The sequence below is a fragment of the Artibeus jamaicensis genome, unplaced genomic scaffold, assembly GCF_021234435.1.
Source record: "Artibeus jamaicensis isolate MK-2021 breed Jamaican fruit bat unplaced genomic scaffold, CSHL_Jam_final contig_387, whole genome shotgun sequence".
Taxonomy (NCBI): domain Eukaryota; kingdom Metazoa; phylum Chordata; class Mammalia; order Chiroptera; family Phyllostomidae; genus Artibeus; species Artibeus jamaicensis.
In genome coordinates, this window is record NW_026521812.1 from 20,793,586 (window position 1) to 20,808,837 (window position 15,252).

The 15,252-nt window shown below is 40.8% G+C and overlaps 1 protein-coding gene across 3 annotated transcripts in view; it reads left to right on the forward strand.

Moving 5' to 3' along the window:
* REV3L (REV3 like, DNA directed polymerase zeta catalytic subunit) overlaps positions 1-5,806 on the forward strand; it is a 166,326-nt gene extending 160,520 nt beyond the window's left edge. For all 3 annotated transcript variants that reach the window (XM_037159015.2, XM_037159016.2, XM_037159017.2), the window contains exons 30-32: positions 757-1,003; positions 2,409-2,618; positions 4,719-5,806. In XM_037159015.2, the coding sequence (XP_037014910.2) occupies positions 757-1,003; positions 2,409-2,618; positions 4,719-4,859 (598 nt within the window). In that variant the 3' untranslated portion in view covers positions 4,860-5,806. The remainder of the gene's footprint in view (positions 1-756; positions 1,004-2,408; positions 2,619-4,718) is intronic.
* Positions 5,807-15,252: the final 9,446 nt, after the last annotated feature.

The following is a 15,252-nucleotide window of genomic DNA, read 5'->3' on the forward strand; positions in this document are numbered from 1 at the left end:
GGGTCCGAGAGGGAACAATGGTGCTTGCTCTGTTCTCTGCCAATTTCAGTCACTTCCCCCACTTCCCACAAGCAAATTGGGCCCTTCTGGTGCTGGTTCCCAGTTGGGTTGGCTTGTGTATATTCTAGGACCCTGTGGGTCTCTCCAACGAACTCTCCTGTGAAACTGGGAGTTTCTCCCACCACTGCTTCAACCTCCACAGGTGTTTTCAGTCAGAGGGTTGAGGCTTTATTTCCCCGCACTGGGACCCTGGGTTGTGTGGTCTGTCTTGCTCCCCAGTTGTTCCTCCCAGTTTATCTGCACGCGAATGTGGGACTGCCCGTCCGCAAGCCACCACCTCGCTTCACTGTGAGTCTTCTCCACCCAGCTGCCTGTCTCTGCCCTTCCTACCAGTCTGGATGAATGTGTCTTTAACTCTTTGGTTGTTGAATTTCCATACAGTTCGATTTTTTTGTCAGTTCTGATTGTTTTTTGTTTTTAAACTTTTTGTCCTCCTTTTGGTTGTTGCAAAGAGGCACAGTGTGTCTACCTATGCCTCCATCTTGGCTGGAAGTCCTACAGAGTAAGTTTTAAATTCTTACAGCATATCTACTTGGTACCAACTAAGTATACAGTTCTCAAAAAAGTTACCTTGTAACTCAGAGTACCCCTTGTAGATGTCTCATGGTTTCATCATTGTTTAATTCTCCTTTAATTTTCTGGAAAGGTGCCTTCCATGACAGTCTTTGAATGCATATTTTATTTGGATTTAAACAGGAAAATGCTTACTTATGACCGGCGCTCTGAGCCTCGAGTTGGGGAGCGAGTGCCATATGTCATCATTTACGGGCCCCCTGGAGTGCCACTTATCCAGCTGGTAAGGCGCCCCGTAGAAGTCCTGCAGGACACGACTCTGAGATTGAATGCCATTTACTATATCACCAAGCAGATCCTTCCACCCCTGGCAAGAGTCTTCTCGCTTATTGGTATTGATGTCTTCAGCTGGTATCATGAATTACCAAGGGTAAGTCTACTAAATAATACCTGTGCTATGACTATGGAGAGAATTCACATAAAATTCCAGTAGAAGTAAATATTTTATTTATGTGCTGTGAGAGACAAAGCAGGTGTTCTGTTATCCTAAACCTGCAAAGGTACCATACTCTTCTGGTTTTCTAAAAGAAATTTAAGCTTTCTACAGAAACCTTCCCAGCTTCTTTCCAGCTGTCCAGATTATAGAATACTAAGATAAATCCCGCAAGTGTTTCAGTGGTAAACATTCAACTACGAAGTATCTCAATAAACCAGCTAATAAAAAATGAAAGCAAAAATTCCTTCAAAGTGGATATTGAATAAATGAACAGAATATAGTATCTAGACATAGTCCCGAAGAAACCAGACTAAAGAAATAATGTTAAAATAGCATTTTACTAAAGTGAACCATGTGGTGTGGACTCTTAGCAATCTTCGTTTACTCATTAGAGGCCTGAAGGAGTGATCTGACTCTGTAGTAACCTGGGATACATTAGCAGAGGAGCAGTTTTTGTCTTCTGTTTAGAATTAGGTCTGCTCACTCATTTGCTGTTCTCTCTGATTGTGAAAGGCTGATAGTATTCAGGCAAACTGATACAAATTGATACCCAGGTTATTTTCACTTTCTCAGTAAGCACTTACGGCCCCAAGAAAAAAAATAAGCTAGTAAACTAAGGTTGAGGTTGTGCTTCAGAGAACCTGGGCTGGGCGACATCAGCGATGCTGTGTCTGGTGCAGGCCAGAAAGCTATTCCTGGTTTCCATTCCATTCCCAGCAAGAATGTTCAACTGCTGGCATTTAGAACAAGCTGACCTGATAACTTTTCTGCAAAGCGATTTATAAGACACCAGGAGAAGACACCAACGGTGTTATGATAATATGATAATGTTATGTCAATGTAGAAAGAGTACTAGAAGACAGATGGTTGAAACCGGTATTAACTTCAAATGAAGAATGCTTAGGTGACATGTTATCATTACATTTGAAATGCTTCCGGTTTACTTCTGCTCGAGTTTTGCACCCTACTGCCTAACAAATTATTTATAACCTTCTGCTTGCCTTGTTTCTGTGGCCCCAATTGTGCATTCTTACACAGCCTGGATTTCCTCCACTGTCCTTTCTGATCCCATTGCCCTGTGGGACCTCATACATCTGTGTACCTCAACCAAAACAACTGAGCTGCAGGACATGGGGGGTTTTTTCCAGAAGAAAAATACAGTATCTGATGATAATTAAAATGTAATCTCTGAAAGGAAGGACTTTGTTCATTCTCCAGCCCCAGTGTCTAGAACAGTGAATGACATAATTAATGCCTTAGTAAACCTGCAGTTAGCTTGAGAATAGCTGCTTTGCTATGAAGCTGGCTGAGAATTATCTCTGAATTGGTGTTTTTGTAGATCCAGAAAGCCACCAGCTCCTCTCGAAGTGAACTAGAAGGGCGGAAAGGCACTATTTCACAGTATTTCACTGCCTTGCACTGTCCTGTGTGTGACGACCTGACTCAGCATGGCATCTGTGGTAAATGTCGGAGCCAGCCCCAGCATGTTGCCGTCATCCTCAACCAAGAAATTCGAGAGTTGGAACGCAAACAGGAGCAGCTTTTAAAGGTACAGCCTTGCTCAGTAAACCCAGAATCCCAAGCAATCTAGTTATTCAGGGAAATGTAGTCAACTATCAAGGTATTAGATACAAAACTGGTATGAAAAGTAGAATAAGGATTCTGAGTTAATTAGCATATTAAAATCTCAAAGTATGATTGAACTAAACTATTTTAAATGGTTTAATTTGTTTTATAATTTATTTTTTGTTTTTATGGACTAGTATATTGTGTTTATTAAAGCCTAAAATCCAATCTTTTATAATAGTATTTTTAAAAGAAAGAAAAGTACCAATTGCTTTATCTACCATATCTACTTACCATTCTCATAAAAATCTGGTTGTCCTAGAGAATGGCTAGTAAACTGGAGGGTTTGCCATCCAAGGAGTCCAGGTAGAAAATATTAGCAGGAATCGAGCCACAGACTCTTAGTAGGAAAACTTAGCTGTGGTGAACAGATAGAGAAACCATCTCAGAGACTAGGCTTTTAAGAATTCAAACGGTGATTATAGAAGGTTGTAGACAGCTATACAGATCTCAGAAAAATTCATCATCCCAAGCACTTATAGTAAACATGAAAGAACATAAGCATCTGACTGAAAACTTAAAAAAAATAAGAAAGCCAAAGAATAGCAAAAAAGAAAGAATCGACAAAGATTAAAGCAGGTTTTTTTTTTTTTAATGTGTGCCTCCTTGTGAGCTAAAAAGTGTCCAGGTTGTGGTGTTTAAAGGTTTAAATGTAAGCTAAAGTGAGCTATTAATGCTCGGTGTTTAAATCAGCAGTAAAGAATCTAGGAACTAAATATAAACATTGAGTTAAATTTAGTGAGGCAAGTAATTCCATCTGGGCTTATCTGTCAGACAAGCGCAGAGAGTGCATAAATATTTACCAGCTTGTCCTGGCACCTGAGTCGAGCAGCAGCACACAGGGCTACAGCACAGAAATTCTGCACTTGGGAATGGATTTGAGTCTCTCTGTCAGAGACCTGATTAGTGAAGGGCTTCCCAGTGGAACAGTGTGCTTAGTTTCAGCAGTTTCTGTGCGGCGGTATCATATTAGATACAATAACCAGTGCGCTCAGAAAAACACTCCCTTCAGTTGACTAGAAGATATTAGGGCAAAGAACAAAAAATGTCTTGCCCTATGAGGCATCTCTAAAACAAGAGCTCTTTGTGATAGATCAGAGAATTAACTAGAGCAGATTTGATTTCTCTTAAGTAACAGCCTAGAGTAGTAGTTGTTTAGTATTACTTTTTAAAAAATCACTTGGACACACTATTCAAGTAAAAAATTAGCCTGTATTTTCTTGACCCTTAGGGTCCTCGCTGTTAATCCTTTTTACTTTTTTAAATTTTAAATTTTTTGAATGTGTTTCACACATTCTAGAATCATTTTTTAAACTTTGTGTGACTTGAGGCTTTATGTATTAAAACCTGATTGTTATGCAAGAAACAACACTTCTCTCTTTTTAAAATTGCCTTATGGTTCATTATTTTCCTTCAGATCAGCTCTTCTTATGCATCAGAATCACCTGGGAGCCCTAAGAAATAAAGCTTCTTGGGTGCTCTCCTCATCTCATTCTCTCTTCTGGACATTGATCTGGGGTTTAAGCTCATGGCAAGCCAGGGTTGAGAAGCACCAGTCACATTCTCGTCCTTTGATTTTTCTCATACTGACATTTTTTTCTTCTGAAATAAAATCTTTTAAGGGTAACTTTTTTACGATTGGCATATTAAAACTTAAATCTAAGTAACTTGAAAAAAGTGTTTATAGCTCATTTAAGAGAGTCTTTGAATGGTAATTGGTTAGTTTATTATGTGGATCTTAATAGAATAGCATTCTATTATAAATAAAAGTTGATTTCAAGAATAAAATGAATCCTTGGGGAATTTTGAGCTCGTTTTGTGAAATAATATCCTTTAGAAATACCTCAACTTAGAATAGCCTAGACTTCAAAGAGATGAAAATTAATGAAATGTTCTGTAATATATTATGTCAGATGTCTGCCAGTAATCCGTGGTGGGTCAGAAAGGAGGGATTGTAAAAGTTTATTGTTTACACATATACAGGGGGATTTTCCTGATGTTCTGTGTACTCTTTTCCTTTCAGATGTGCAGGAACTGTTCAGGTTGCTTTGATCGACATATCCCATGTGTTTCTCTGAACTGCCCAGTACTTTTCAAACTCTCCCGAGTAAACAGAGAACTATCCAAGGCACCGTATCTCCGGCAATTACTAGACCAGTTTTAAATTCTCAATATCACAGAATTCCAGGTGCTATTTTTTCAGTGTTTACCACTAAACTGTTGTGCATGGTGCTTTCAACTTTCATCGAGTCAAGTGTGTTCATTTGTCTGTCTATTATCTGAAGACTATGAAGACTGAATTTAAACTGAATTTAAAACTGTATTTGTTGATCTCTGAATAGCTCACTTCTTACAATGTACAAATCCTCGTCCTTTCACCTTTTAACCTTGTTTTCTGATGCAGGTGTGCGGTTTGCTCCTGTGTGTGTGCCATCTTGTAAATCCGTTTGAGTAGACCACACGTACTTCCCTGCGGAAGGAGCACTGAAAACCTCTTTTTAAAAAAAACCATTCGTGTGTTTTCCTTGAACTGTCTGTATCAAGGTGTGTTACTTAGAGATACCCACTCACTTTATAATTTTGACTGCAAAATATTTTGTAAATACACTTTTTTACTTTTCAGACAACTGAGTAAAATGTGCAATGAATTTTATACAAATGATTTTCAAGTTGTTTGGTATACTTCCTCTAGGTTTTGCTTGACTCAGAGTAGAGTTGTTATTCTGATCAAACTGTGCAAACAGTAGTACCACGTGTAGCATTTTGAAACATTCTTTTCTAAAACCGCTGTCTTGCTTTAGCTATTAATGGGGCATTGTGAGGAACTGTGCAAAGACATTTTTGTTACAAACCTGTGGGCCTGTTGCAATACTTTAAAAAAAAGTTTTATTCCATTTTTGCTTGTTTTGTATAGACATTTCTATTGCTTCTAAATATGCTCAAAATATTTTCTTTCCTTATGTACTGTACAGTTAATCTTATTTGCCATCACCTTGAACACAAAATGTGTATTTAGAATATTTGTATAACTATAAAATGAAGAAGGAATTATGTGGTCAGTGCATTGTTTTTTAAACTGGAAATCATTTTGTTTTAAAAGTTAATAATGGAAAGCATAATAAAATTGAATAAAATATGAACTATGGCAGCTTGATTTTTATCTTGCTATAAATGGTATTATCTTCATCTGCTTTACAAGCCTACATTGGTTACTTCCTGCTCTACCCTTTTCTGAATTTTAATGAGGTAAGTTTAACTGGTTTTATCCTAAAATTAGTGTTATAATTTTCTTATCAAAACTTGAGGATTAAAAAAGTCAGCAAAAGTTGTCTAGGAAAAATTTAGCTCTCATTTTTGTAGAGCTCTAAGAATCTACCTGTTAGTAGGTCTCCTGAGTTCATTTTAATTTAAAATGTAAGTAGTCTTGAAGCCAGGAGTTTTCCAGAAGGAAACAGAAATTACATTACTTTTTAAAAACTTAAATGCCAAATTTTTCAATAGACAAAAATGCCTTACATTAACATAGAAAGCCCCAAATTTCGTCTAAGTGCCACAGAGATAGCACAAACCCCACTTCTGGGACCGCCTTCAGTCCAGGAGCGGCTGCAGAAGTAGGACTTTCTCACCCTCGTGTGGGTGGCCGCTGAAGTTCCCTCTGTTTGTTCCCTTTCCTACGTTCTGTGCTGTCAGCTCTTCCACTCACATCATCTGCCTCTCATCGTAGCGACTGGACACAATATTCTCAACAGAATAACCTTCTTAACTTTGTTGTAATGGGGCACAACTAAACTAACAAGTGCATATTCAACACAAGTGCCCAGACGAGCTCAGCTGTAGGTGCCTGGCATATCTCTGGTTCCCTTTTCTGCGGCAAAGGGCCTGCCTCGTGACTCTGCCCTCAGAGTCTGCAGCCCAACTGCCCTTTAGTGCAGTTCACTCACTGTTTCAGTAACTGTCACCTGTAACGTATTGAAACTTGGACCTATTTTACAAAAAAAAAAAAATTGTAAGAAGCTTTGTCTTTTTGCCCAGATCACACATATATAACACACAACTCCATTTTCTGAATAATGCTAAAGAAGTCATTTCATTATCCTCCTAAGTTAAAGCATCATTTTCTCTCATTCTGCTCACTTCCCACCAGTGCTTTTTCCTAGATGTGAAGTATTAACAAAAGCTACTTACACCTGTTCTCCCCATCCCAGAGGTCCCGGTAAACAGCCAACAAACAGGCAGGTGCTGAGCATGCAATACTCAATTCCACATGATCACTTCTCAGGCAGTGTCTGTGAAGAAGGCCAGTATATTGGGAAAAGCAGGTAAAAATGTGAACAGAGGGCAGTTACAAAGAATTCGTAGAGGTAATTCTGTGAGGGGTGGAGCAGACCACCCAAAAGGGTTTGTGGGTTCTGGATAGTCACGGGCCACATCCCCATTAGCCTCAGAAGATACATTCACTGCCCTCAGGCATTGTTGCCCTAGGACCTAAAATCCCGTTGTAGCTGTGCAATCTTGATCTTTTCCATCTGTGGGGTTTTTTGTTGTTTTTTTTATTCTAGGGAGGGAGAAAGAGGGAGAGAAACATCGAAACATCAGTTGGTTGCCTCTTGCATATGCCCTGACCGGGAATCAAACCCATGACCTTTGTGTTTGCAGGACAGTACCCAGCCAACTGAGCCACACCATTTTCATAATAGCTGAAGCAGCAGTAATTCTTTAGGGCTTGTCAAGTAAGGTCTTAAATTGGTTTCTCACTTTCAAAATAGTATTTCTTAAAATATTTGTGTTCTTGATTTCATAAAGTAAAAACCAGGCTGTAAATGACATCATCGGGGCCCTGCCAGGAACACAGGGAGGGGAGGAGGAAGGCAGCACCTCGCCAGTAGCTAGTTTTAGGCTGCATGTGTCCCAGCTTCTCTTAGGAAGACCAGCTCTTGTAGGAGAGTCTGCTAAGCACACTGTACTTCCTCTTATCCCATAATATCTTCTCCTTCCCTTGATGTGATAGGACTTGTTACCTTTAACCATTTTTGGTTTTATAAAAGTGAATGAAGTCTAGTACCATTAGTGCCCCCAGAGCTCTGCTTGATGAATAGCTTTACACAGGAAAACAGTCGTGGATTCTCTCTAGGGTTTGAGAACTAAAAAGGAAGTTGTAAGTCCCAGTATTGAATCCACTGCATCTCATTTCCACGCCCTCACCCAAAGCTCTGTTATGTCACCTTGGCCAAAGTCCCAAAAGTGGCTTACAAAGCAAAACATTTTGTAGAGGAAATTCAGATTTACAAAATCAGGTCTCTGTATATATTTGGGGAAAAGGCAGTATGACCAGGAAGACAGATGAAGGCATTTTTTAATCAAAATGCCATCTTACCGCCAGTGAGTCTTCACCTCACCTGCTGCTGATGCCACACAGGTGCCTCTTGTCGGGGGGAAGGTGGAGGTTTCCAGGAAGGAGCAGCGGGCTAGGAGTAAGGGGACCCCACACCCTGGGCTTCCTCCTGATCGCTGATGGGAATACAGCTCCAGGAAACCGGCAAACTTAATCATAGATATTCAATTTAATAACAGTTATAGTCTGAAAACAGGCTATTACCACCTGCCTTGATTACCCAATAGAGGCTTTATGAATGGAAGTGAGGGGGAATACAAGATAGCTACACAAATGTAACATATTAGTTGCTCAAAAAATATTTACTGAGCATTTAACGTGTACCCTGCATTTTTTGCTCATCTAGAAATACCAAGATAATCCCGTCCTCAAGTATGTCACAGTCTATTGGGATGGACATAAAAGTAAACTGACATTGGTTTGAAGATGATGAAGCAGTTTTTGCCACCTTGTCCTCTCTTGGACAAACATGAATCGTCTTTCAGGAACTCCAGAAAGGCTTAGGTGCAGGGAGCAGGTTGTATGAGAAGAGGAGTTAGTCTCCACAGGCCGGCTTGACTCCACATAGTAACTATACCCTGTCTCCTCACGTGCACAGTTACTCTAGGCTTATTCTGTCGAGAATGAAAACCATAGAGGCAGTGACTGAGATGGGGACCCTAGACTCTGAGGAGTGCATGATGAGGCACACACTAAGAACAGAGATTAAATGGAAGTCTGCATCCTCAGCAGTGAAGTGAGACCCTCTGCCCACACCTTGCTAAGGCACAAAATGGCAATAGCCAGGTCTAGTCTCCCATCTCATTGCTTCTGTTACTCAACAATTGCAGTTGATTCTTGGTGACAACATTTGACATCAACCTTTCTATTAAAGTCCACATATTATGAAGTCAGACACATGACTGATGTGTTTTCCAGCATATCCCAACACAAGCATAATGCCTGGTGGGGGGGGTTCACTCAGATGACTGATAAATAACTGAATGAATTAAAGCATTTTAAATGCCCATGAGGTCTAGCAACAGCACTGTCACTGGGGCTAAAGCAGTTCTGTGGACATTACAATGGACCAAAATGAGCGGGTGTGCTGAATGATCCACCGTAGTCAAGAGGCCAGTTCATATGTGGGGATCTTCAATACAAAAGACAGCTCAGTAAAAAGAACTCAAGCTTTGGAGTCCTCCATTTCAACAAATCTCAATTTAAACCCCAGCTCCTTTAGTGGGGGACAGGCCTTGAAGGGAAAAAAAATGGATTTAAGCCTGTAGCCTCATCTATAAAATACCTGTATTAAAAAGAAGAAGGAAAAAAGAAGTATTTCACCCTGGCCAGGTAGCTCGGTTTGTTGAGCATCATCCCAATGTGCCAAGGTTGCAAGTTCAATCCCTGGTCATGACACATGTGAGTCAACCAATGAATGCACAAATGGGTAGAACAATAAATCAGTCTCTCTCCCTTCTCACCTCTTCCTCTCTCTCTCTCTAAAATCAATGAATTTAAAAAATACCCTAACAACTTCTGCCAAGATGGAGGTGTAGGTGGAAGCAGTGGAACTTCTCGCACAACTAAGTTTAAAAACAACAAAGTTTTGGCAACAAAAACACAGCCAAACCACAGAAAATTGAACAACACGAAGTCTGACAACAACGAACCCTTCAGCCAAACTGGTAAGAGAGGCAGAGCCAGCAGCAGAGCTGGGTCGGGCAGGAAAGATCCACCGAACCAACCCAGGCGTGTGACCCAGGTGCGCCAGCAGCTGTGGGCGGATCCCAGGTGTGGAGCAGTGGGCGGACCCACTGAGGGCGCAAGGCATTGGACCCACTGATGACTGATCAAGGTCACACATTCTCGCGCAGATAAACCAGTGAAGGAGCGAGCAGTGAGACGGACCTCCCAGGCCCCAGCAGCAGGAAGCAGCAGAGGGAACCACCAGAGGGAACCGCCATTGTCCCTCTCTGATCCCGCCCCACATACAGCGTCACAACCCAGCGACCTTGGGAGTCCAAGGCTCCGCTCCTCATACTTAACGGGTGTGAACAGACCAAAAATAGCTCAAGAAGATCTCAAAGCCCCAGAGCCTATAAATCTAAGTGATGAAGAAATAGCAAAACTCTCAGACGCACAGTTTAAAACACTGGTGATCAGGATGCTCACAGAACTGGTTGATTATAGCCACAAATTAGAGGAACATATGAAGGCAAAACTAATTGAAATGAATGGAATTGCACAGGAAACCAATAGCGATGAAAAGGAAGCTGGGACTCAAATCAATGGAGTGGACCAGAAGAAAGCAAATAATGGCCAAACAGAAAAGAGTGAAGAAGCAAGAATTCACAAAAAATGAGGAGAGTCTTAGGAACCTCCAGGACATCTTTAAACACTCCAACATCCGAATTACAGGGGTACCAGAGGGGGAAAGGAACAGCCACCAGTGGAAAATTTATTTGAACAAATAATAAAGGAGAATTTCTCCAATCTGGCAAAGGAAATAGACTTCTAGGAAATCCAGGAAGCTCAGAGAGTCCCAAAGAAGTTGGACCCAAGAAGGAACACACCAAGGCACAGCATAATTACATTAGCCAAGATTAAAATGAAGGAGAGAATCCTAGAAGCAGCAAGAGATAAGGGGACAGTCACCTACAAAGGACTTCCCATCAGACTGTCAGCGGATTTCTCAAAAGGGACCTTACAGGCAAGAAGGGGCTGGAAAGAAGTATTCCAAGTCATGAGATCCAAAGACCTACATCCAAGATTGCTCTATCCAGCAAAACTTTCATTTAGAATGGAAGGGCAGATAAAGTGCTTCTCAGATAAGATCAAATTCAAGGAATTCATCATCACCAAGCCCTTATTATATGGGCTTGGTGTTAAAGGGACTTACCTAAGAAAAAGAAGATAAAAAAGATGAGTAGTGAAAGGACAGCAAACTCACAGTTATTAAGAACCACACCTAAAACAAAAGCAAACTAAGAGGACAGCTAGATCAGGAGCAGAGGCATAGAAATGAAGATCACATGGAGGGTTAGCAACAGGGGAGTGGGAGGAGGAGAAGGGGGAGAAGGTGCAGAAAACAAGTAGCATAGATGGTAGGTAGAAAATAGATGGGGGGGGCAAGAATAGTATGGGAAATATAGAATTTAAAGAACTTGAGACATGTGGTCATAAACTAAAGGGGGGGAATGGTGGGGGAGGGGTGTGCAGGGTGGAGGGGAATGAAAGGGGGAAATAGAACAACTGTAGTGGCATAATTAATAAAATATATTTAAAAAAACACCCTGACACACCCAACTCTACACTTCAAGGAACTAGAAAAAGGGCTAGTTTTGTTTTTTTTAAGATTAACAAAATTGGCAAGCTGTAGCTACTCACCCGGAAATAGAGAAAACTCAAATAAATCAGAAGTGAAAGGAGACATTACAACTGATACCACAGAAATACAAAGGCTCGTGAGAAACTAAACAATTATGTGGCAAAACTGGACAATCTAGAAGTAGGTAAATTTCTAGAAACATACAACCTACCAAGACTGAATCGTGAAGAAACAGAAAATCTGAACAAACAAGCTATAGTAATCAAAACAGTATGGTATAGGCATAAAAACAGATGTATATATTAATGGAAAAAATAGAGAGCCTAGAAATAAACCTATGCATACCTGGTCAATTTATGACAAAGGAACAGTCTCTTCAATAAATGGTGTGGGGAAAACTGAACAGCAACATGCAAAATAAAGAAACTTGGGCCCCTATCTTACACTACACATAAAAATTAATTCAAAATGGATTAAAGACAATGTAAAACCTAAAACCATAAAACTCCTAGAAGAAAATATAAACAGTAAGCTCCTATCAATTGGTCTTAGCAATGATTTTTGGATTTGACATCAAAAGGAAAGGCAACAGCCTGGTTGGTGTAGCTCAGCCAAAGGGTTGCAGGTTCAATTCCCAGTCAGGGTACATGCCTGAGTTATGGGCCAGGTCCCCAGTTTGGGGCACATGAGAGGCACCCATACATTGATGTTTCTCTCCCTCTCTTTTTCCTTCCCTTCTCTCTAAAAATAAATAAATAAAATCTTTTTTTAAAAAAACAAAGCAAAAATAATCAAGTGGGACTACATCAGACTAAAAAGCTTTTATACAGCAAAGGAAACCATCAATAAAATGAACAGATGACCTACCAATGGGCAAGATATTGATTTTGCCCAGATATCGAAAATATCTGCAAATCATAAATCTAACAATAGGTTAATATCCAAAATATATAAAGAACTCACACAGCTCAATAACAAAAAAAAACCCACAAAAAACCCAATCCAATTAAAAAATGGGCAGGAGATCCGAACAGACATTTTTTCAAAGATATACAAATGCCCAAAAGACACATAAAAAAAGATACTCAACATCACTAATCATCAGGGAAATGGAAATTGAAACCAAAATGAGATATCACTTCATACCTGTTGGAATGGCTATTATCAGTAAGATGGTAAATACCAAGTGTTGCTGAGGGTGTGGAGAGAAGGGAACCCTTATGCACTGCTGGTGGGAATGCAAATTGGTGCAGCTGCTACGAAAAACAGTGTGGAAGTTCCTGGAAAAAATAAAAATAGAACTACCATATCCCCCAGAGATTCCACTACTGGGTGTTTATCTGCAGAAAACAAAATCTCTTTCTCAAAAAGTCAGAATCCCACATTCCCTGCATTACTCACAATAGTCAGGAGGTGGAAACCATCTAAGTGCTTATTGACAGATGAATGGGTAAAGAAAACGTGGTTATATATATATATATATATATATATATATATATATATACACACACACACACACACACACACAATGGGATACTGACTATAAAAAAAAAAAAGGAAATTCTGCCATTTGCATGGATAGAACTTGAGGGCATTGTGCTAAGTGAAGTCAGAGAAAGACAGAATGATCGCATATGTGGTCTATCTGGAAAAAGCCCAGCCATTGTTAATATAACAAGAACAGTTTATGTGACATTGATGTGACCTGACAGCCAAGGAGAGTGGACTAGAATGTGCACGTGTGAACAATGAGGACTTCACTGTATTAGTCAGTGGGAACAGTAGATGCCATGGAATAAGCATGTGTGCTGGTGGCAGCTGTGTTCAAAATGACAGTAGAGCAACAAATCTGCATCAAATGCTGCATTAAGCTTGAGCTCTGGCTGGTGTAGCTCAGTGGACTGAGTGCAGGCCTGAGAACCAAAGAGTTGCTGGTTTGATTCCCAGTCAGGGCACAGGCCTGGGTGGCAGACCCGGTCCCCAGGCAGGGGTGCGCGAGAGGCAACCACACACTGATGTTTCTCTCCCTCTTTCTGCTTCCCATACACCCTCTCTAAAAATAAATAAATAAAAATCTTTTTTAAAAAAGCTTGAACAATCCTCCATGGAAACTATTCAGATGACTCAGAGGCCGCAGCGGTGGCAATGGGTGGTTGGCAGCTTCGTCACAACACACCCGCTCATGTATCACGTCTCGTGCAGAGTTTTTTGTCAAAATATCAAATCACCCAGGTGACTCAGAAACCCTATAGTCCAGATTTGGTGCCCTGTAATTTCTGGTTTTTCCCAAAACTAAAATCACCTTTGAAAGGGAAGAGATTTCAGACTGTCACTGAGATTCAGGAAAATGCAACAGAGCAGCTGATGGAGCTTGGGAGAACTGTGTGAGGTCCCAGGATGCCCACTTTGAAGGGGACTGAGGTGTCATTGTCCCATGTACACTGTTTCTGGTTCTTTTTCACATTACATGGCTGGATACTCTCTGGCAGACCGTGGAACATAGAAAAAGAAAAATCGGACCCATAGATACAGAGAACAGACTGGGGGGTTGCCAGAGGTGGGTAAAATGGGTGAAAGGGATCCAAAGGTGTAAAGTTCCAGTTACTGTTAGGCCCGGAATTAGATAAAAGTAGCCAAGAGGAACCCGAGGCAGGCTCCAGACTGTCTCAGCAAGGAAGATAGAAAATACAGAAAGAACAAAGAGTGCTGAACAAGATAACTGCCTGTGTATGACCTTGTCTTTGCAGAAAAGTATCCATTGTTGCAAGCAGAGAACATAGCCATGTGTGTTCTCTCGAGATAGCCAATTGCTAACAGCTACGTCTGCTTCTGTATTTGCTTGCTTGCTGACCCCAATAAAAACCCTAGGCTGTAAGCGCCAGGCGCGACTCTCATTTGCAGCCTCTTGGCACCGTGTCTCCGGACACCCCGGGAGTTCGCCCCTGTGCAGGTAAAACTTTGGCCAATAAAGTTCCATCTTAAACTCCTGAAAGCTTCCGACCATTTGTTGCTCACATTGGTGGATGCCACATTACAAATGAGTCCTGGGGACACAGAGTACAGCATGGGGACTGTAAGTTAACAATACTGGGTGTGTATTTGAAAGTTGCTAAGACAGTAAAAGTTCTCATCAGAAGAAAGATTTTGTAACCACATAGTGAGGGATGTTCAATAAGCCTACTGTGACCATTTCACAGTATGTAAACATTGTTATGCTGTACAGACAAAATTAATACAATGTTATCCGTCATTCTACCGTAATAAAAATAAAGCAGAGGATATTTATTTACTTGTATTCATTTTTATATACAGATGAACACATTTTTATATATACACCGTTATCTCTAGAAGATGCACAAAAATAACAAGAGCAGTTGCCTTAATGGGCGCTGGGTAAGGGCGAAGGCTAAGATTCATTTTTTCACTTCCCTCTGCACTGTTTGTTATGTACTATGTGCATATATTATCCATCAAAAACAACTGCGTACTCTTGCTGATTCCCACTCTTCAGCTGCTGATGGGTTCCAGTTATCTCAGCTTCTGGCTGGGGGCCAAGGGAGTCAGTCCATCCCTGCAGGGGCCTGAGCAGAGAGCACCCAGGCCAGGCGTGTGAGGGCCCAGCCGCTCATCCTCTCACTGACTTGCCAGGACAATGAAGTGTCCCTGTGACCTGCAACATTGTTGGCTTAGTTAGGGTGTCCCACCTGGCCTTCCCAGCCACGACAGTTATAATAAACACTCTTATTACTTCCCTTTTGTGTATGGTCTCTTTTAGAGCCCTATTTTCTGATTAAAATTCCCCATTTTCGGCAGGTTTATTTTTTCTGCAGCTAAGTGGTTTTGGAATAATAATAA